Source organism: Ornithorhynchus anatinus, chromosome 15 (assembly GCF_004115215.2).
Source record: "Ornithorhynchus anatinus isolate Pmale09 chromosome 15, mOrnAna1.pri.v4, whole genome shotgun sequence".
Lineage (NCBI taxonomy): Eukaryota > Metazoa > Chordata > Mammalia > Monotremata > Ornithorhynchidae > Ornithorhynchus > Ornithorhynchus anatinus.
Window position 1 is genome coordinate 13204219 of NC_041742.1, and position 23801 is coordinate 13228019.

The following is a 23801-nucleotide window of genomic DNA, read 5'->3' on the forward strand; positions in this document are numbered from 1 at the left end:
ATAATAATAATAATAATAATGATGATGGCATTTGTTTAGCACTTACTATGTGCAAAGCACTGTTCTAAGCGCTGGGGGGATACAAGGTGATCAGGTTGTCCCACATGGGGTTCTCCATTTTACAGATGAGGTAACTAAGGCACAGGGAATTTAAGTGACTTGCCCAAAGTCACACAGCTGACAAGCAGCGGAGCCGGGATTAGAACCCATGACTTCTGAATCCCAAGCCCAGGCTCTTTCCACTGAGCCACGCTGCTTCAGGGACTGTGTCCATCTTGACTGTCACGAATCTAACCCAGAGCTTAGCAGAGTGCCCGGCATATAATAGTAAGCGCTAAACAAATAGCTTAAAAAATAGGTACCATAAAGTCCTTTTAACAATTTAGACAGCCTGCCTGGGACTGCGGTAGAATATTGTTAATTGGTCCCAAAATCCTGCCTGGGGTTGTATGACACAATTAGAAGAGAAATTCTAGACTTTCACTTCTGTGGTTCAACATTTCCAAAACAACCAAAACTATTCCAAGACCAGACATGGTGACATGACTCCAGACATCATTACTTTCCTGTGAAAGACTCTCAGTTGACCTTTCCCTTGGGGGCTGTAATCACTACCGTCTTGTCTCACGCCGTCGAGTGGTTTCCAACCCACAGCGACGCCACGGACACACCCGCGATCGTTCTGGTAGTGTATCCACAGAGCTTTCTTGGTAAAAATCGGGAAGCGGTTTACCGTCGGCGCCTTCCGCGCCGTAAACTCGAGTCTCCACCCTCAACTCTCTCCCGTGCCGCTGTTGCCCGGCACGGGGGAGTTTTGACTTGTAGCAGATTGCCTGCCACTCGCCAGCCACCGCCCAAGCAAGGAATGGAATGGGTAGGCCTCCGCTTGACTCTCCCTCCCGTAGTCGAGACTGGTAGAGGACAGGAAACCCTCCAGGAGTGACCCTGAGAGGGGCAATCACTACTGTGGCCAAGTGGAAAGAGCAGAGCCTGGGAGTCAAGAGGACGTGGGTTCTAATCCTGGCTCTGCCACTTGCCTGCTGTGTCATCTTGGGTAAGTCATTTAACTTCTCTGTGCCTCAGGTTCTTCCTCTGTAAAATGGAAATTTAATACCTGTCCTCCTTCCTACTTAGACTGTAAGTCCCTTGTGGGACAGCAATTGTCTGTGAACTGATTATCTTATATCAAATGCTTAGCACAGTGGTTGGCCCACGGGAAGCATTTAACAAATATTATTATTTCATATGGTTATGCTCCTAGGGAAAATCAGAAGTGTTTTTCTGTATTCCATGACCTGGGATTTTCCAAATGCTTTTTTCATCACAATTCAAATGAAAGTTAGATTTTATTTTAGGGAAGCAAATGACATCCCTTGCTTCTGGGTTAGTGACAATGAATTAGTCCAACGGTACTACGTTCTCAGCACCTACTGCGTGTGCTTAAGGCAGACGGGATCTTAATGCTTAATTAGACAGGATCCCTGCCCTCGAGAAGCTTACATTCCAGCAACGGTAGACGCGATCCTACTTCCATCCAAAGTTATTTCGCTCCGACGTTTGCCAATGACTTGATTCTTGAGCGTATACAAGGACCAAAATCTTCTTAAATATTTGTATAAGAGCATAAAACTTTGTAAGCCTCTCTTCTAAATAATCCCAAGCGTTCCTACTGTCCATTTTTTATAAATGATTCCACACAGAATGAGTTCATTCTATCCCCTAAGCCTCCAAGCAATAACTCTTTAGGCCTGTCCCGTTGAAAAGATTTACGCTAGAAGAGTTGAGTTCTCAGTTGATTACAATTTGATTTGCATTTCTTTGGAGCAAAAACAGGGGGCTGCCTCTCTTTCTCTACTGGAGCAGGCACCTCCAGAGAAGCCCGGCGACCTAGTGGCTAGAGCACGGGCCTGGGAGTTAGAAGGACCTGGGTTCTAATCCCGGCTCCGCCACATGTCCGCTGTGTGACCCTGTGGCAACCTACTTAACTTCTCTGGGCCTCACTTACCTCAGCTGTCGAATGGGGAAGTAGGCTTTGATCCCCATGTGGGACATGGACTGTGTCCAACCGGGTTAGCTTATATCTAACAGTGCCCGGAACCAAGTAAGCGCTTAACGAATACCATAAACAAAAGACCCCATAAAACCGCAAGTGCAAATGTTTTTTGTTCCTCACTTTGCTCATGTTCGATCTTGGGGTGCAGACGGGAACTCACCTGGGCCGCGTCAATCTGGGCGAGCACTCGCTGGGTGGCTCCCTTCCCCTGGCTCCGCTTCTTCATTTCTTCCAAACTCACTTCGTGGCTGGTAAACTCCGCCTGGATTTTCTGTCGGGGAGACAACGCGAGGCATCAGATTTGGCTTGGTGGAAACAGCCGAGCGGCTCCCTGACGCAAACTGCTATTTCAACAATCTCTCCCAGGGCAAGGGCTACACAACGGCCCCCCTCTCAGGGAGAACACGAGCACGTGGGAAAACAACATTGGGTCCATCATTCCTTGTGGACCGCAATGGGGGAGGAAAAAATCCACAAGGGGTCCCATCACTTCCTCCGAGAAAATATCCTTCAGACCGGAGGGGACGCTCGACTCACGTCCCCACGCGGCCGTGGATTTCTGGTGGCCGACGGTCCACCTGAAGCATTTGAAAATGTCACTCCTCTCCCAGAAATGGCCCCGGGATCTGGACAGGTGGAAGCTGTCGTACAGTGGGATGGGACGGACGTAAGGCGGTGGCGGAAGCTGGAGGATGGGTTTCCCCCGTGTCAGTGGCCCACAGTACGGTGAAATGGATGGCGACTCTAGCCCCGCGAGCCGCGGGCTCCGGCGCTGGGTGACTGGGCCTAACTCGGGAGTCGCCAACCTGCTGAAAGGGATCAGCTCTTCGTCTGCATGATGGCTCTCACATTTCCACAGGTTGGATTTAAATTTAACTACTGGGGTAGGGGTGGGAGATTCAAGGGCTTCAATGGGAATGGGTTTTGGCTGGCTGCTAGGGGCTCCCTAGGGAGATGTGCACTTGCATCTGTGACCTTTAGACATTTGATATTCACTGGCACGCAGGCCATCGACCACCCTGCTAAGAGCCACGAGGCGTGAGCTCCCTGGGAGCCGGAAGCGAATACCCAAGCAGCTTGAGCCCCCAGTGCACCCACCCTGAACTATGTGCTAGAAGCCCCCCAGGGCAGTTCTGCCATCTACCGGTTCTGACCAGGCGAGTGGACACTGCCAGCGTTGAAGGGCCCGATAGTTGCGCAGCGGGGCCAGAAGCACGGGGCCCGGAAGAGTCGGGGAGGAAAAATATTGGGCCAGGAGCTTCCTGAAGGGCCCTAAAAATAGATCACGTACCCCGGTGGATGAGATACTTTTCAGGGTATTCTCTGCCCATCACCCTAAGCCAGTGACATAGCTGCGGGCCTGTGGGACGACTCTGACGTTGTGCCCACATACCCTGGCTCAACTTGGCCTTGCCCCCCATGCTCACTGCCCCCAGGCCCAAGGGAGCCTCTTCACTTTTGTCACTTGATAATTAATAACACCTGTCAAGAGAAACAATTTGAAATGATGACCGAGAACGAGCGAGAGAGTGGGAAGCGGCGTGGCCGAGAGGAAAGAGTCCGGGCCTGGGAGCCGGAGGGTCTGGGTTCTAATCCCTGCTGGGCCAACTGCCTGCTATGTGACCTTGGGCAACTCACTTCACTTATCTGTGTCTCAGTTACCTCACCTGCAAAATGGAGATTGAATCCCACTTCCTAGACTGTGAGCTCCATGTGAAACAAGGACTGCGTCCCACCTCATAACCCTGTATCTCTTCAGCACTCACAACGTTGCTTGACACATAGTAACCACGTTACAAATACCAATAAGAAACAAAAAAAACCAACCAAGAAGCTCTAAAACTTAAAAGAAACTCAGGGTGATTGCAGTTGAGCACCGTACAATTAGCCAAGCTCGGCTCTGGGCCTGTAATCACCATTTTCCTCCACTCACCATCTTCCTAGATCAAGCTAATGACAGCCACGACAAGCAAAATGAAGCCAAGACCGCTCCGAATATTCAGTGAATGAAGGGGGGGAAACGACAAAAACATAAAACAAGCTCGGATAAATAAATTCGGGAGGTTTTCTGAAATATGAAACGGACAACGACTCTCGATAAAGCCAAGTGGGAAAACATTTCGCCAGAAGGGGAGAACAGAAGTAATACAATAGCGTGCCAGAGGAGTGGTTCTTAATTAAAAATAGGAAACACGCTTAGGAGGGAAAATTGTTAGGGATTTAGGAAAGCCTGATGAGGAGAATGGTGTGAATCACCGAGGATTAGTTGCTACTGCAGCATCAAGGCAAATGAAATGAAGGGAATGGCAGAAAAAATGTGCTGACGAGGCACAGTGAAGCGGGTTCGTTGTGAGGAGAAAACGTTTAAAAATCTCGTTAACAAACAGCGGCAACGTCGACGATCGGCTGCTATGGCCAGGACCCTGTCTCCGCGCCAGCTTCTGCTCCATGTGTAGACAGGCAGAGAGGGAAAAACCAGAGGCCCCGGGCCTCAGCCCTTCGACCCGTGTCCACAGGCTCGAGGAGGTTGGGGCGGTTGTGTGGAGCAGAGGGCACCGGAATACAACACTGCGAGCCCGGTAGTTAGAGGATCTGGGTTCCAATCCCAGCTCTGCCGCTTACCTGCTGTGTGACCGCGGGCAAGTCACTTAACTTCTCTGGGCCTCAAGTCCCTGATCTGCAAAATGGGGGTTCAAAACCCGTTCTCCCTCCTACTTAGACCGTGAGCCCAGTGTGGGCCTGATGATCTTGTGACTACCAGTGCCTAGAACACACAGTAAGCATTTGACAAAGACCAGAATAATGAATTTCTCATTTTAGGAGGTTGAGAATTACTTGTTTTCCATGACGACAGCGATGCCAGTCCCACGAAAAGACAGATACAACGATTCTGTTAAAAACCCGGTGCCACAGGGTGGGGTGAGACACACGCAGAAGGAAGAGAGATGATACTAAGGTGGACATCCAAGCAGAAGTCGAAAATGGGCAAATGAGTCAAACCCGCTTTTGGGGAATCTCTACCCGTTCCATGTGCTAAAAGGACATGTGGGCTTATATTTTCCCTGGATCAATATCGCTGACCTTTTGGAGTTGGAAAAGCTGTATATTATTAACACTAACCCACAACTTGAAAACCCTTCGTTTATATTTGGTGGATAGATTCTACCATTCGAGAGGAGGAGGAGGAGAGATGAGGGAGGAAGAATGAGGGAGGAAGGGGAGAGGAAGGAAGCAAGGGACCCTGGGGAGGAAGAGGAGAAAAAGGAGGAACAAGAAGGGGAGAAGGAGACGGCGGAAGAGGAGGCGGCAAAAGAGGGAGATTCAACAGCTCCGGCTTATCTGCACTCGCCAGGTTTATGCAGTACCACTTGGTGAATTCAACGTCACACTTTATTTCAAAAAAGCAGGTGCCACCCAAATCCTCAGAATATATTAAACTTGGTTGCTAAATATTAGTAAGGCTTCTGGTCTAATTTAAGTAGATTTAGGTTCATATTTGTGTTATACTTTGCTATTTTTAGGTAACTTTGCTGGAAAATAGTCCAGAACCACATCTGAAGATTTGTTAAAAAGGAGCCACTACCAAATTACACGGAAAATGATAAATTAGTATTAGTGGAATTCGAGGTTTTTTCCTAACCCCACACCCTGTTCGACCAGTGACTACACAGTTATCGTAAAATATATATTTCTCTAATGGTCTATTACATGCAAAAATACTTGATGAACCGATAGACCTAGTTAACGGTTACATTCATATTTCGGAAGAAGGAGATTCAGAGGGACAAGAGACTACAAACCAATTAACCATAGTGATTACTGAAATGTTCCCTAAAAGGTTCTTTCCTAAGGGAAGCATCAAAGGTTCGCTTTCTATTCAGTGTTAGTTCCATTATACAAGCGACGTATTTGATAACACCTATGAACTGTGAAGGACAATACGATGTTGAAAATACCCTTAGCCTCAACCAGAAAGTAACTTGTGCTGCTTAGTTGCCTGTAGTTATTGGGGTGTAGATGCAACCGTGTAAATGCCCCCACCCACTCGGGTAGAAGCTATTTGGGAACACCGGCGATGAAATGGCAATTGTGGGGGGCAGGGAACTGTGACTGCCTCATTTATCCTCCATCTATACCAGCGTTTAACCCAGTGCTTGGCCCACGGTGTCTGCTTAAATCAATCCCCGAATGAGTCACCGTCCCAGTCTCCAACTGTGGAAACTTCACTGCGAAGCTCTGGTTCATCCGAGTGGGCGGCATGATGACCCGAGGCAGGTGAGAAGCAGCGTGGCCTAGTGTCAGAGGATCTGGGCTCTAATCTCAGCTCTGCCACTTGTCTACTCTGTGACCTTGGGTAAGTCACTTCGCTTCTCTGTGCCTCCATTCCCTCATCTGTAAAATGGGGATTAAGACTGTGAGCTTCTTGTGGGACATGGACCGTGTCCAGTTGATTACCTTGTCTCTACCTGAACGCTTAGTATAGTGCCTGGCACGTAATAAGCGCTTAACTCATAATAAAATATAAAAAAACTGTGAGTGCTGAATCGCTCATTGCTTTGGGACCTATTTACTTAAGTAACTGCTGGAGAGTACAGCAGAGATGCTGGTGCCTCCGGCTGGTGGAACTAAACAGTCGTCGTCGCTGTCACTAGGAATATCATCACACCATTGTGTCCCGCCTTTAGGATCCAAACTGTGCCCGGTGACCTTGGAGGGGAGATTGCCGAGGTGGAACTGCACCCGTCACTGTCTAACAGGCTGCCCCTGCCTCAGGGTTCTGCCACTGCCCGTTCAATTCCCCGCGGGCTGGCCGTCAACCCCAGTTCCCCCCATTCCCTCAAATTCCCCTGAGGGAGAACGCTCAATGTTGTCAGGGAAAACGCAGGTCACGGCAATAAAATCAAGGGAGATGCTAACATTATTTCAGAACCCAAAGGCCTTGCTGAAAACGATGACCACGACGGCTCCGAACCGACTCGTCCTCCCTCACCTGGGCTTCCTGAGGGACCTGGGCGGCGTCCACTCTGTCCGCGAGGTAGGCGGCCAACTGTCTGTCGGCGACCGCAAGGGACTCTTGGATCAAGCGGAGGGTTTTGTCGATCTCCTGAGCAGATTGGATGCTCTGTTCCAGGACCTTTTGCCTCCTCACGGCCTGAAGGTTGAGAAGAAATAAAGTTAAAAGCATTTCAGGTGGATAATCTCCTCAGCTTTCCCAACCCTCCTGCCCCCGAACAGAGTTTTGAACCGGGTCACGAGGACCTTTCTGTAAGAAGAATTCCGCTGCTTCCTGCCGCTCATTCGGCTTTGCTGGAAGACAGTGGGCCGGCGCCGGGTCGATATCGGAGGTCCTCGAAGCTCCAAGCCCCGCACAGAGACTAGGGAATTCTGTCGGGGACTTTGCACCGAACGGCCGAAGGGAAAGAAGCCACCGCGCCCTTGGCGTTCTGCTATTCTGAGACCGAATGACTCTCCTGATCTCATTACGGAGGCCAGGAGACTTAGTGGGCTTGGAAGTGGGTCATGGCTAGCACAATCTCGTTCGAGATGGATAATCCCTCTCCACAAGTGAGACAGGGTCTTTGAGAATCAGACCCTTCGCACAAGAAGAATCCCAAACCCCAGTTTGTGAGGCACAGTGGCTTAGCCTGACCAGGCCCGAGTCGGTTTTCCACCGGCTCTTAGGGTGCGGCCCGGGTGGGCCGATGACCATGGCTCTGTCCTTCTGGGAGTCTGTGGTGGTGTGTTAATAATAATAATGATAATAATAATCATGGTATTTGTTAAGCACTTACTATCTGCCACGCACTGTCCTAAGGGTGGATACCAGCGAAACAGGTTGAACACAGTCCCTGCCCCACGTGGGGTTCACAGTCTCAATTCCCATTATACAGACGAAGTACCTGAGGCCCAGAGAAGTTAAATGACTTGCCCAAGGTCACACAACAGACAGGTGGGGGGGTGTTCTCCCCTCTGGGATGGGGCAAGGGGAGGAGAGGTGGTCTAATGGATAGAGCCAGGGCCTGGGATTGAGAAGGACCTGTATTTTAATGCTGGCCCCACAAATGATCTGCTGTATGACCTTGGGTAAGTCACCTTACTTCTCTGTTGCCTCAGTTCCCTCACCTGCAAAACGGGGATTAAGACTGTCAGTCCCATTTAAAACATGGACTGTGTCCTATCTGATTATCTTGTATTTACCCCAGCGTTTAGTATAGTGTCTGGCACAAAGTGAGTGCTTAACAAGTTCCATAATTGTGAAGTATCAAAAGCCCTGCCACTGCCCTGGGCCGGGAAAGGTCCTTAGGACAAATCTTTCTTGCAGGTATTCACATGAGGTGACAAAACCAACTCAAATATAGTCCCAGAGTCTTCCAACGTAATGCTCCTATATACAAGAGTTCCGAGAAATGAACATAAATCCATTTTTTAAATAGATCTTTCTTTTGTGCTATTTTGGTTTTACATTTCTATGCACTAACAGGTGAAGAAGGGACAGAGAAATGAACCATCAGCTCCTGCATTAGATGGTAATCTCCTCAGTCACAAGAGGCGGGTTCTAGTCCTGTCTCCGCAACCGTCACACACTGTGTCCTTGAGCGGGTCACTGAATATCTCTGTGCCTCAGCTTTATTTTTTTTAATGGTATTTATTAAGTGTTTACTATGTGCCAGGCACTGTTCTAAGTCCTGGGGTAGATATAATTAATCAGGTTGGACACAGTCCCCGTCCCAGATGGGGCTCACACTCTTGATCCCCACTTTACAGGCGAGCGAACTGAGGCGCAGAGCAGTTAAGCGATTTGTCCAAGGTCACACCGCAGGCAGGTGCTGGAGCCGGGACTAGAACCCAGGTCCTTCCGACTCTCGAGCCCGCGCTGTGCCCATTGTCACGCTGCTTCTCTGGGGGTTGAAATACCTGTTCTCCTTCCCTCAGCCGGTGAGTCCCGCACGTGAGAGGAACCGTGTCCCATCTCATTAGCTCGCCTATGTTCCAGAACTTAGAACTTCCTCAGCATAAAGTAAAATCTCGCTAAAGACTAACACTATTTTTATTCTTAGTCAAAGTAATGGTTGTAGTAGATGTCGGTGTAAAGATAATCTAAGTCGAGGGAGTTAGCAGCAATTCCAAGTCGGAAAGGCAAATTATGTTGGTGAGGAAAGCAGGATAGAGCGGTCAATCAGGCAGTCGGTCAGTGGGATTTATTGAGCACTTATTGTGTGCACGGCTCTGTACTAAGCATTTGGGAGAGGGTAAGAGGGAAGTAGGGAAAGCCTCTTGGAGGAGATGGGCCTTCAGGAGGGGTTTGAAGAGTGGAGGGCTCAGAACAGGCTGGAGGACTCACCCAGAAGAACCAAGGGCAGAGGAAAATTGGGGAGGAGGAAATGGGAGGAGGCCAAAAGGGCAGAGCAAATACACAGAGAGAGCAGAAACAGAACAGATGCCAAAGGCCAACCTTCTCACGCAATCACGCCGAGAGAACTCACCAAGTCGAAGGATTAAATCGACCAGCTAGTCCCTTCCTAATGGATCAATTCCCTGGCTAAAGTCCCCCTTTTCCCCGGTCGGCCGTCTGCTCTGTGTCAACTACGTACTTGGCCGTGTAACATCTTAATCACTTGGAAACCATTCCAGTCCCATTGCCCTTATAGAAATATCCTTACGCTCTATCATTTCTCCGACCTGAAATTTATTTTAATGTCTGTCTCCCCCTGTAGAATGTAGTAGCCTAGATAGAGCACAGGCCTGGGAGTCAGAAGGACCTGGGGTCTAATTCCGGCTCCGCCTCTTGTCTGCCGCGCAACCTTGGGCAAGTCACTTAATTTCTCTAAGCCTCAGCTTCCTCATCTGTAAAATGGGGATTAAGACTGGGAGCGCCATGTGGGATAGGGACTGTGCCCAACCTGATTAGTTTGTATCTACCCCAGCTCTTAGTAGAGTGCCTGGCATTTAGTCAGCACTTAACAAATAGCATTAAAATAAAACCAATTAGGTGATATTGATGGAACTGCTCTCAAAATCATATATGGCGTTTGTAGCAGGACCAGGAGTTTGCCCTGGGAATTTTTGTTTCAGTCTGAACCCTGATTCATAATCCATCGATCCATCAGCGATATTGACTGAGCACTTACTGTGTTCAGAACGCTGTACTCAATGCTCGGGAAAGTATACTACAACACCGTTGGTAAATATGTTCATTCATTCATTCAATAGTATTTACTGAGCGCTTACTATGTGCAGAGCACTGTACTAAGCGCTTGGAATGAACAAGTGGGCAACAGATAGAAACAGTCCCTGCCGTTTGACGGGCTCACGGTCTAATCGGGGGAGACGGAAAGACGAGAACAATGGCAATAAATAGAGTCAAGGGGAAGAATAACGCGTATGAACAATGGCAACTAAATAGAATCAAGGCGATGTACATTTCGTTAACAAAATTAACAAAATAAATAGGGTAATGACAAAATAAATAGGGTAACGATAGGATGATGAATAATAAATAGGGTAATAAATAGGGTAAATATGTTCCCCCTCCACAATGAGTTTTCGGTCTAGAGGGTTTACCTGAACTGTACAGGTGAAAAACACATCAGAGGAGCTACGCCTGTAGCTGAGAAGCAGAGGTGAGCAAAGATAAAGGAGGATTGCTCAGGAGAAGGAGTAAACGGCAAGACTCAAAATGGAATTTTCGACTCTATTAACTTAATCCTTGGGCATGGCCACACCTGCCGGGGACTCGGTGCAAGTGGTTAGAGATGGATAACGGATTCCCGGGTCAGTGTCTCACCACAGGGTCCAGTGAATCAGAGAATGGAAGGAGTCGACCGGCATGATGCGACGGAGAGACGACTGATGCTACAATAGTGTGGCTTCTTAAGTACCAGACAATTGTTAGGTTATAGGCATATGGGGAAGGGGAACTGAAGGAACAGAAGCCTTAAAATGAGACTGTGAATGTCTGACTGTATCCTATCTCTCACTCTGGCTCACTGTGCGTATTTCTCTCTCTCACTCTCTTATACGCTGGCTTCCTTGAAAAATTCATGCGGCTCTTTGTATTTCCACACTGCCTGCTCCCAAGTCAGGGGTGAATCCCGTCAGAGAAATTCAGTTGGAAGAAACTGTCCAAGAGGAATGAGGGCAGCAGCTCTGGTTAAGGAAAGCTTTGACTTCCAGTGGATGAGAAACGGCCGCAGAAAACTTCATTTTAAATGATGGAAAAGTCCCCCTCGCCTTACGATAAATAATTATAAAGTTATCTTGAAGAATCCAATGATTTAATGGTTATTTTTCCATTTGAAAAGGGACCAGGCCTGCTGAAATGATTAAACCTACTGTACCGTGCTTTGGTTGGAATTAATTTGGGAATTAATGGACGGGCTTATGATAACAAACAGACTCGGCATCTGTAATTCTTCATTCCAGAATTTGCGGTTCCCCCCAGGGATCTGTTGACACAATTAAGCCTTTCGAGGGAGATTACATACGCACAGACGCTCGTTTGACCTTCGCCACGGCCGCTGCCTGGAAAATCCCAGACGCTGCCGAGACCGGGACTGCCCCGACACGGCCCGACAGACACCGCGACCCGGGGGGGCCTGTGCGAGTTGAATCCGGGGTGCCCCTTGGTGGAAAACCCGCCCCTCCATGCGAGCTGAGGCTGGTGAGCTCTGAGCCCCAAGGAGCCCCAAATCCGCTCCTCCCTCTAGCCACGGAGTCCTGGCCCGCTCGTTGCCCGGTCCTGGGAGTCAGAAGGACCTGAGTTCTAATCTCAGCTCCACACCTCTCTGCTGTGTGTGATCTTGAGCGAGCCACTTCACTCTCGGTGCCTCGGTCAATTCATCTGTCAAATGGGGATTAAAACTGTGAATCCCATGGGGGACAGGGATTGGGTCCAACCCGATTAGCCTGTATCGATCCCAGTGCGTAGAACGGAGCTGGCCCACAGTGGGTACTTAACAAATACCAAGGTTATTATTATCTTTGTCCTTGGCTTTCATTTGGCTGTTTTAAAACTGTTCCAGTTTTCCTTGGATGGCTGTCTCTCAACTCTTCTCCCCTCCATTATGTGCAGTTTGGGAGCCCTTTGGGGGACAGGGACCAGGTTTTTTTCTCATCCCCGTATGTTTTTTCCCCAGTGTCTAGCGCAGCGCTCTGCACAACATAGCCACTTTATCGACAGTCTCGACCGTGCACTTGGTAGGCGCAGAGGACTGTACTAAGTGCTTGGGAGAGTACAAAATAACAGAGTCGGTAAGCACATTTCCCATCCACAATGAAATGAAAATCATTAATACCAATGAATTGGATTCGTTTTTCAATTCCAGAGAGAGAAACTCCAAACACAGAGTGAAATCACTAAATTCTGATCAAAGTCCTGAAACCGAGAATCAGCGTGGCCTAGTGTTCCTGCTCTTGACATTTTCCACCCGGGATGTCTTTCGGTTGAGCCCCCTCTGTTCACACTGCTGGGTCCGCGCTTGGGCTATGGTGTCTGCGGAAGATGCTCGTGAGGGGCGCCTCACAATTACCCTCTGCCTCATCCAGCTGTGACCCGTGGGATGCTGTTCTATGAAACCCCGAGGCCGGCGGGTCGCTGCCTTCCGAGCCAATCGCTTGGCGATTGGTTCCGCACTCCCCATTCCCAGATCTCGGAAAGCTCCGCTCAACGGCCAGAGGAGGTCAAATTAGTTGAGGGGTGGCATGAGGTCAAGATGAATGTGGTTCCGGGGGCAGGAGGAGCGTCTCGAGAACGGCTTTTCCCTCGGTGTGCGGAGAGAGTGGGGCCGTCCATCAGGATGCAGGGCCGAATGCTGCCTCGACGGATTACGGGCCAATCACCCTGAAACTGGGTTGGTAATCCATACCTTCCCTAGTGAATCTGACCCCGGGCTTTGAAGGTCACACAATGAACTACTAGTGTCGGACCCCCCCTCATTACAGAGATACAGCCACTATACTGAAATTCAATATTTCAGACATCTTCACCGAGTTTCTCAGGAAGTCAATTTGTGTGGGGGCAACAGTCATTTACAAAATCAAGGGAGGGAATGCTATGGTTTGTTTTAAACGGATCGGCAGAGGTTTTCTGCTGCTCTAACAGGAGGAAGCTGCTCTAGGACACCATTTAGCTGAGGCACGGCGGTGCACGGCTCTTCTCCCTCTGGACCACTGGACACCTCCAATTGACAGCGGTAAGTTGGAGATGACCAGTGAGCCAATCGAGCAGTAATACGGACAGTCAATCAAGTATTACTGCTTGAGCACCTGCTGACTGCAGAGCTCTGGGTTAAGAACTTGGGAGAGAATCCTAGAAGCAAGAGACACGGAAAGAGGACAGAAAACTTCCTCAATCTCGCCTCATTACATTAAACCCCCACACTGCCTCAAGAATACAGCTCACCCTCCTGCTCCCACGCAACATAAAGCAGTCGATCTATGAAGCACAATCCACCTAGGAGCGACAGGCCTGGGAGTCAGAAGGACCAAAGTTCCAATCCCAGATCCCCCACTTGCAAGCCGTGTGACCTGAGACAAGTCACTTAACGCCGCTTTGCCTCAGTGCCCTCCTCTGCAAAATGAGAATTAGGACTGTGACCCCCACGTGGGACACGGACTGAGTCCAACCCCGTATCTAACCCAGGCCTTATTACCGTGTCTGGCGTACGGTAAACACTTAACAAATACCACTGAAATTTAAAAAAAAACCACAACACAGGAACAGCGGGAAGGCTGAGAAGAGCGACTGGTCAGGGAGGCCAGTAGGAACTGAACCCAAGTCCCTATGTAGTAAACAGTAAAACGTTTCACCGCACTGATCCACGCGGCAGCGACGATGATGATGATAACAATAATATTAATACCAATAGTAGCAATAGTAATTCTTCAACGTTAACTGCGTGCCAGGGATTGTCGGATAGGAACGATCCGACGACCATCCCTCCCCAGTTAAAACCTAAGCTCCTCTTTAAGGCTTATTGTTGGATAAACTGAACCCGTGGAGAAAAACGACGGGATTAAGGGGAGAAAACAAAGCTGACTGCTCGCCCAGCTGCACGAGAACTCGTCTTGCCCTTGGTTAACTAAACTAAAGAAAGAAAGATACAGGATCGAACACGAAGCCATCTTCTGGCTCGAGACCAGTATTTCTTTCCCGAGTATACAGTATCATTCTTCTAAAACCCTCTCACTGCAGCGCTCAATTAATTGTGTAAATATCCCAGTGATGTGTGGGTCCTTCCCTCCCGCTGGAAGGGTTTTACTGGCACCCGCCCACGTCGGCTATTCTTCACGTAAACATTCATTATGAGAACAGGTGTGGACAGATAAGGCTCCCCGCACGAGGGAAGTCACCTTGAACACGGACGGGTGCCATTTCGCCGGGCCCGCTGCAGTGGTTGAGGGAGGTCACTGCCAGGGTGGTGGAAAGGCAGAGCGTAACGACGGGGAAGTCGGTGTGGCTAAAGCCAAGAGTTCGGAACCCGGAAATGTTAAAGAAAAATACCACTTCCCTTATAGTTCGTTCTCTAAGACCTACCAAGAGATAACCTGGGATAAGAGGGTGGTAAGCAATCTCTTGCAAAGCAAGCTACCTATAACAGAGGATCCTGTTCAGAGGTAGATCTGGGCCTCCTTCTATTTAACAATAGCCCTGCCAGCTGGAGACTCTGGGGGCCTCTTGCAGCGGGCCTGAGGCGCTTAGGCAAGTCACTTCGCTTCTCTGGGCCTCAGTTACCTCACCTGCGAAACGGGGATTAAGACTGTGAGCCCCCTGTGGGACAGGGACAGTGTCTAGCTTGATTACCTTGTCTTTCCGCCAGTGCTTAGCATAGAGGCTGGCAGATAATAACCACTCAACAGATACTATTAATAAAAAAATAAGCTCGTTGGCTGCATCGTCAGCCATCAGTCTGGCCACCGTTATACTATCCTTTGAGCATCCTTAGAGGCCCAGGCTGGACAAGCCACAGGCTTGTCCTATCTCAGGAGAAAGGACAAGTATCTCATCTCCCACCCGCTTCTGCGTCACCCTGACTCGTTCCCTCTGTTCCTTCCCCCTCTCTCCGCCCCACGGCACACAGGTATATACCTGTAAATTTATTTATAGTGATGTCTATTTGTATTGATGGCTGTCTCCCCCATCCAGAGTGTGAGCTCATTGTAGGCAGGGACAGTTTCTCTTTATTGCTGTACAGTTCTTACCCATGCACTTAGTACAGGGTTCCGCAAGCAGTAAGCGCTCAATAAGTATAGTCGACTGAATGAATGAGGACCGGACCAGAGGAGAATTGGGGTCAGTGGCATGGTGGGGGTGGGACCGACTCTACGCTCCACCTCGCGAGAGTCTCGTTGGGCCACGGGACATATTCCGTCCGTTAGTCTCCACTCCCTACTCGTACCCGAGAAAACCGAGGAGGGAAGAGGGGTTAAATCGCTTGTCCGAGAAAAGGTCAGACCCCCCAAGTTAAAAGGAAACTCATCCAGTGCGGCTCATCTGAGGACTGTTTCAGAGAGAATTAAGCGGTTCGTGACATTTTAAGCTTCAAGCGCAATTCCCCGTTCTGCTACACTCTCTATTCAGCATCGGACCTTTCCGGAATCCTACTAAGTCCATCAAGACAAACTATGATCGATAAGTCCATAAATAACACCCTTTCCTTGACTCTCTCTTCAAAAGCTTTCTTTCTGCAGAATAGTTGCAAGTCCGCACCATGCTCTTCGGGAGCATCTCCTCTCACTGATCGAGTCCTTCTTGAGAATAAGCGTTGATTAAAATCCCGGCCAGTGACCCTAAAATAGCTCCGTAATCTTGGGTGGGCAGGGATGGGGCAGTGCCCACCCGAACTGGGACAAGGGGATTTAGGAGGGCTTGTGAGGAGCCGAGCTCTCCCATCCCCTCCCCGCTCCCTTTAGACCGGGAAAAGGTTTACTCCCTGTGTTGCATCGTACTCTCTGGCCTAGTGGATAGAGCGTGGGCCTGGAGGTCAGAAGGACCCGGGTTCTAATTTCGGCTCCCGTCTTCAAAGCCCTACTGAAAGCTCACCTGCTCCAAGAGGTCTTCCCAGACTAAGCCCCCCTTTTCCTCAGGTCCCCCTCCCTTCTGCATCACCTCAGCGCGTTCCCAGTTTTCCTCCCCCATACATTTATGTTTATACAGTTGTATATACGCATATCTCTGTAATTCCATTCATTCATATGGATGCCTACTTTCCAGTTTTGATGTCCGTCTCTCCCCTTCTAGACTGTAAGCCCCGTGTGGGCAGGGATTTTCTCTCTCTGTTGCTGAACTGTACTTTCCAAGTGCTTAGTACGCTGCTCTGCACACAGTAAGTGCTCAGTAAATACTATTGAACTGAACTAAACCGAACTGCCGTGTGACCCCGGGCAAGTCACTTCACTTCTCTGAGCCTCAGTCACCTCATCTAAAATGAGGATTAAGACCGTGAGCCTCACGTGGGGCGGGGACTGTTTCCAACCTTATCATCTTGTTTCTACCCCAGCACAGTGCTTGCGACATAGTAAGTGCTTAATAAGTACCATTATTATTATTGTTATCATTATTACTCTGCCGAGGGCTTAGTACAGTGCTCTGCACACAGTAAAGAGCTCAATAAATATCACCGTCTGCTTGACGTACCTCTCCAGGGCCTCCCACCATCTGGCTCCCTGCCCCTCTTGCTAATGATAATCATCGTAATAATTAATAATAATAATTATGGTATTTTTTAAGTACTTACTATGTGCCAGGCGCTGTTCTAAGCGCTGGGGTAGGCCCAAGACAACTGTGTTGGGCACAGTCCTTTTCCCACACAGGGCTCACGGTCTTAACCCCCGTTTTACAGATGTAGGAACTGAGGCGTAGAGAAGTAGAGCGACTTGCCCAAGGTCACCCAGCAGACGACACGTGTCAGAGCCTGGATCAGAACCCATGATCTTCTGCCTCCCAGGTCTGTGCTCTATTCACCAGGCCGTGCTCCTTCAGGTACTGGGTGAGGAGCTCTCGAGGGAAGCTCGGTGACGGCGACCTCCCAGGACCCATCCGGGGAGCCTGCATCTCTCTGGACGGGACGAGACACCGCCAGCTGGCTTTCCTTCCTTACTGGATTGTACTTGGGGAACGGGGCCACAATAAATGAATGGGGTTGCGGAGGGTGCCACAAATGAATACATTTATTTATTGCTATTAATGCCTGTCTCCCACTCTAGACTGTATGGTTCTTGTGAGCGGGGGATCGTGTTGGTTTATTTTTGCATTGTACCCTCCCAAGCACTTAGTCCTCACGGGGCCCCCTTCTCGCCCGTCGCTCCGTCGACCCCCGGCCCACATCCTGCCTCTGGCCTGGAACGCCCTCCCTCCTCACATCTGCCGAACTAGCTCTCTCCCCCGCCTTCAAAGCCCTGAGAGCTCACCTCCTCCAGGAGGCCTTCCCAGACTGAGCCCCCCATTTCCTCTGCTCCATCCTCCCCTCCCCACCGCCCCGACTCCTCCTTCTGCTCTACCCCCTTCCCTGCTCCACGGCGCCTGTGTATTTGTACATATTTGTTATTCTATTTATTGAATTAATGATGCATATATATCTATAATTCTATTTATCTATCCTGACGCTATCGATGCTCGGTTTGTTTTTTTTTTTGGCTAATGTTTTGTTGTTGCCTGTGTCCCCCTTCTAGACCGCGAGCCCGTCATTGGGTAAGGACCGTATCTGTTGCCAAACTGTACTTTCCAAGTGTTTAGTACAGTGCTCTGCACATAGTGAGCGCTCAATAGATATGACCGAATGAATGAATGCTGTGTTTTGCACACAGTAAGCGCTCAATAAATACAGTGAATGAACAGATGAATGAAGATGGAGGGGACTCATATTCCAATCTATGTAACGGAGTGAGAAATCACTCTGAATCGACCGCTGGATCACAGCGGGCACCAGTCAGCGCGACTGTGAGCCCCTCCGTGAGACAGGGATCAGGTCCAGCTGCTTACCTTGCATCTAACCCAGTGTGGAGTACAGTGCTTGGCGCAAAGTAAGCACTTAACAAATACCGGGAAGCAGTGTGGCCTGGTGGAAAGAGCACGTGCCTGGGAGTCAGAGGGCCTGGGTTCTAATCCTGACCCTACCAACTGTTTGTTGTGTGACCTTAGGCGAGTCATTTGACGTCTCTGCTTCTCGTTTTCCTCAGCTGTAAAATGGGGACTGGATACTTGTTCTCCCTCCTACTTAAGACTTTGAGCCTCGGGGCAGGAAAGGTGTCCAACCTGACTTTCTTGTGTCTACAACAGCACTTAGAACAGCACTTGACACCTACTAAGCATTTAACGAGTACTATCGACCAAATGCCATTATTGTTATTATAATGATCATTCGGCCATCCTGGAGTGGGAAGGAGAGGAAAACGTTATTCTCTCTATTTTGTACCTGAGGAAACAGAGGCCCAGAGAGGTAGAGTGGCTTGTTCAGAGTGACTGAGCTGGGAGTAGAAACTGAGTCTGCCGACTCTCAGCCCTGTGGAATTTACTCTTGAGGTCAGTGGAGCACAATAACCACACTTCCCAGGAAAACCGGGTAAGAACAACGCAAACCTATGTTTTACTGTAATTTTTCCCACCTTTCACTTGAACGTTTTTCTCCTAAAAACTGCACATTGATTTCCAGATAAAATGCATAATATATATGTACTCAATCTGTTCGTGACAGAGACACTCCAGTTGCCCAGGTTAAAATGTCATTACTTAGATCAATAGACCATCGTCGTTTTAGACAAACTCTAATTGCTGAATGGATTAGTAAAACTCAAGTGACTGGAAGGAATAAGGCTGATTAGTTTTTGCTGTGAGGGGGCGGGAAACAACTTGCACTAAGGAGTGCAAAGATTCCGGAAGGCAACCCTAGGCTCGAAAGGTTCAGGGTTCACTCTTTGGGGAATGAAAACAAAGACAATGAAAAGGAAAAAAACTAGTACAAGAAAGACAGATGCTAAATTTGCATCTTTACCGCCAAAGATCCGTACTCTTTGGGCATTTGGCATTCAGCCTCAGTTACCTCATCTGAAAAATGGGGATTAAGATCGTGAGCCCCACGTGGGACAACCTGATGACCCTGTATCTACCCCGGTGCTTAAAACAGTGCTTGGCACATAGTTAGCGCTTAACAAATACCATTATAATTATTATTATCATTATTATTATTATCCCCCATTCCAGCCCCCCAGCACTTACGTACATAACTCTAATTCATTTATCTACATTAACATCTGTCTCCCCGTCTGGACTGTGAGCTCCCTGTGGGCAGGGAATGTGTCTGTTCAATCGTTCTACTGTACTCGCCCAAGCGCATAATACAGCGGTAGGCACACGGTAAGGGCTCAGTAAATTCGATTGACTGAACGAATGAACTTCTTCGTGAAATGGAAAAAGAGGCTCATCTCTCCGCGAGGCTGCCAAGATTTGGGGGCTAAAGGGGGCTCTCCCCAACCTCACCTCCGTCAGCAGCTCTTCCCGCCGAGAATTAAACCTCTCCACTTTCTCGCCGATCAGCTCATCCAAAACTCCCCCGTCGGTTAAGGTCTGCGCCAGCTCGCGGATCAGATTGCGGTTATCTTCGGGGTGTTGCATCAACCGCTCCAGGGACTGAAACACAAGAACAATCATGATCTGCCACCTTACGGACGGCTTCTGCGTATCTTCCAAGTGAAATCGACTATCTGCTGTACTGAGCACAGTAAGCACTCAATAAATACAGCTGAATCAACTGAACGGACGGTGGACTCGCCCAAGTGCTTAGCTCACAGTAAGGACTAAAGAAATATGAATGACTAAGGAGCGTCTCGATTCCCCCAAGTCTGTTTTTATTGGGCCACCAAATTTCTGAGGAATAAAATATCAGAAATATCAGAAGGCAAGTCGGGCCTGTCAAAGGACATGCTCAGACGTGAAGCTGGAATACTACACACATGTGATCCAACACACGTGAGCTTCCAAATAAATATCTGGCCAGGAGACTCTGGAATGTTAACTTGTTATGGGCAGGAAACCTGTGCGCTAACTGTACTGCATCGTACTCTCCCAAGTGCTTAATTTATTTATATTAATGTCAGTCTCCCTCTCTAGACCGTCAGCTTGTTTTGGGCAGGGATTTTGTCTGTTTATCGCTGTACTGAATACCTTCAAGTGCTTAGTACAGAGCCCCGCACACAGTAAGCACTCGGTAAATCCGATCGAATGAAACGAATGAATGCTCTGCACTTCCCAAGTGCTCAGTAAATTCCACTGATTGATGGACTGAGCCTCACAAGTAATATTCGGCCACACGGGGCCCGGCGACGACTAAGGAAGGACGACGGCCAGGGTCCGGGACAGAATCTCGTGTCGCCGGGCTGGCGCTCCGCGTGCTTTTCCTCCCGAGCCACAGCGGGCTACTTTGGATGTCTGTGACTGCTACTCACATCCAGGGCTTCGGAGATATCCTCCGCTCCTCCCGACACGTTCTCGGTCGCCTTCAGTTTCAAAGCCACTTCATCCAGCCATTTGTTCTCAGTCTCCAGGTAAGATAACAGCTCACACCAGCACGCCCAAACTTCCTGGAGAGGAAACACTGAAATGTTGTGACACAGACTGACACCGTTCGCTTTTCCAGGAATCGGAAAGCTGCTCAAATGGAATGCGCATCATCATTTCTATCACAGCACGTCGAATATCTGAGAAGAGAGTACGCTCTTCTGGGAATTAGACTTATTTAAAACTAGAAGAGCTTGTTCCCTCTGCCTAACCGGCACGCTCACCAATGATATCGGGGCCCCGGAGTATCTGTTTTTGCCTCAAAGACTCAAGTATTTTTTTTTCCAATAACATTAGATTATATTGAGTGATGTTTCTGTGCCAAGCGAATTATGTGTCATTTGTCAGAATGTCTCCTTATCGGATCCTCCTCATCACAAAGGGAAAGCTGAGGCTCACGGCTTTGAAGTTCCTTCATTGCAAGATATTTATTATCATCATCATTAGGATCATTATGGTATTTTTAGGCACATACCACGTGCCAAGCACCACTCTAAACACCGGGGTAGGTACAAGTAGATCAAGTTGGACACGGTGTCTTTTCACCTGGGGCTCACAGTCTAAGTAGGAACTGAAACTGAGATGGGGAAACTGAGGCACAGCAAAGTTAAGCGCCTTTCCCAAAGTCACACAGCAGGCAGAGTGCGGGGTCTGGATTGGAACCCAGGTCCCCTGATGCCCAGGCCCCTTCTCTTTCCACTAGGCCACGCTGCTTCTCTAAAGAACGCTCCATTTGAGACGCGCTTCGTGTTGGAGTTTCACTGATTCAAATCTAATTCAGGCCATGCATTGATTGTCCTTTCACTGACTCTCTCTGAACTGCGATGGAGATTCTTTAATTTGGTGGAAGACGGTGGGTCTGGTAGGAAATCTGAATTGTGGTTCTTCTTCGAGAGGGTGGAAGTATTATCTCCAACAACGTCTCCAGGAGAAGCAGGACGGCCCAGGGGCAAGAGCACGGGCCCGGGAATCAGAAGGATCTGGGTTCTAATTCCCACTCCACCACTTGTATGCTGTGTGACCTTGGGCAAGTCACTTAACTTCTCTGGGTCTCAGTACCTCAACCATAAAACGGGGGTCAAGACGGCGAACCCCATGTGACTAAGGCCTGACTAAGCCCCCTTTTCCTTTGCTCCACTCCCTTCTGCGTCACCCTGACCTGCTCCCGAGACAGATATTGATATGAATAAAAAGTAGCTGGCATTTGTTAAGCATTTACTCTATGTCAGGCACTGTACGCATTGCTGGGGTAGATACACAGTCGTCAGGTTGGTCACAATCTCTGTCTCCCGGGGGGGGCTGACAGTCTCTTAATCCCTATTGTAAAGGGGAGGTAACCTAGACAAAGAGAAGTCAAGTGACTTGCCCAAGGTCCCCCATCGGACACGTGACGGGGTCGGGATTAGAACCCAGGTCCTCTGACTCCCAGGCCTGTGCCCTTGCCACTAGGCCAGGCTGGGTCAAGTAATTTACAATAAAATATAATGAATCAGTAATTCACAATTTACGATTTGAAGATACGGGGGACCGCAGGTAGGGGCAGGAGGGCTCAGTCCCGTTACAGGAGTTACGTGGAAGAGGACTCCCATCGTTCTCCCGGAGGCTGGATCCTAATTTCCCCACAGAGCGGCCCGCGAGCTTTGCACGTGAACAATTTGGAGGGCGACGACTACGCTCTCGTTTCCCCTACTTCCCCTCCCGGGGGACTCGGGTGGCCACCCGCCTCACGGGGCCGGGTTCCCGCCATCGAGACCGACCGGAGCCACCGACCTCCAGCGTCTTGCACTTCCCGTGGAGCCGGCTGCCGAGCCTCTGGAAGTCGGCGATGAAGACGTCGAGTTCCTTCCGGAAGGCTCCGTGCGCCGCCGGAGGGGCGCGGGACACCAGGCTCTTCACCGACTCCGTCAAGACCTTCACCTTCGCCTCCTTCTGTGCCACCTCCTCTTTGGCCCTCTGGAAAATCCCACCCGGGGTCAGAATGACAGTCGGTCAGTCAATCCTATTTACCGAGCGCTTAGTGTACGCAGGGCACGGCACTAAACGTTTGGGAGAGTAAAATATGAAAATAGATACATTGCCTGCCCACACCAAGCTCACAGTCTAAAGGGGGAGGCAGATCTTAATAGAAATAAAGAAATTACAGATATGGACCTAAGTGCAGTGGGGCCGGGCGGGATGGTGATGAATAAAGGGACCAAATCAGGGCGTTGCAGCAGGGAGTGGGAGAGGGGGGATGACGGGCTTAGTCCGGGAAGGCCTCTTGGAGGAGATCCGCCTTCGATAAGGTTGAAGCGGGGAGGGTCACTGTCTGTCGGATACGAGGAGGGAGGGCGTTCCGGGCCAGAGGCAGGATGTGGGCCGGGGGTCGGTGGCGAGGTAGCCGAGACCGAGGTAGCGCGAGACCGAGGTAGCGCGAGAAGGTTAGCGTTAGAGGAGTGACGTGTGCGAGCTGGTCTGTAGTAGGAGAGTAGTGAGGTGAGGTAGGAGGGGGCAAGGGGATTGAAGGCTTTAAAGAATGTCTCTGGGTTCCTTTCTACAGCCAAACCCCGCCCACAAGCACGTGTACTTCTCCCAGGGATTTTCCAAGCGGACCCTCCTAGCATACCAGGCCAGCCACATCATCGGCGATCTGCCGTTGTAGTGGGGTGGTTTGGTTTTCGAACCAACATGGCCTAGTAGAAGGACCCTAGTTCTGGGAGCCGGGAGACGTGGATTCTAAGCCCTGGGGTGGCTTCAAATTAAGGAGATTGGACAGAGGCCCCGTCTCACACGGGGCTCACTAATCTTAATCGGAGGGAGAACAGTCATCTGCTCCCCATTTTGCAGATGAGGGAACCGAGGGCCAGAGAAGTGAGGTGACTTGTCCAAGGTCACGCAGGCAAGAGGTAGAATCAGGATTAGAATCTAGGCTTAAGTTTGATGTGGGCAGGAGACTAGTCTACCCACCCTGAATTTTTTTTTTAATGGCATTTGTTAAGCGCTTACTAGGTGCCAGGCACTGTTCCGAGTTCTGGGGTCAATAAAAGCTAATCGGGTGGGACACATTCTATGTCCCTGCCTAGGGCTGTAGACCGGGAGCTCGCTGTTGGGAGGGAATGTCACTGCTCACTTCAGTATTGTACTTTCCAAGCATTTAGTACAGTGCTCTGCACACAGTTGGCGCTCAACAAGTATCACTGTTACTGCTGATGACTTCCG

The 23801-nt window shown here is 49.5% G+C and overlaps 1 protein-coding gene across 7 annotated transcripts in view; it reads right to left on the reverse strand.

Annotated features, from left to right (window-relative positions):
* Nucleotides 1–23801, reverse strand: part of DMD (dystrophin) — a 660617-nt gene that overhangs the window by 344181 nt on the left and 292635 nt on the right. For all 7 annotated transcript variants that reach the window (XM_039914163.1, XM_039914164.1, XM_039914160.1 and 4 more), the window contains 5 exons: nucleotides 22374–22556; nucleotides 20492–20626; nucleotides 19527–19676; nucleotides 7044–7205; nucleotides 2214–2324 (listed from right to left, as the gene is read on the reverse strand). In XM_039914163.1, the coding sequence (XP_039770097.1) occupies nucleotides 2214–2324; nucleotides 7044–7205; nucleotides 19527–19676; nucleotides 20492–20626; nucleotides 22374–22556 (741 nt within the window). The remainder of the gene's footprint in view (nucleotides 1–2213; nucleotides 2325–7043; nucleotides 7206–19526; nucleotides 19677–20491; nucleotides 20627–22373; nucleotides 22557–23801) is intronic.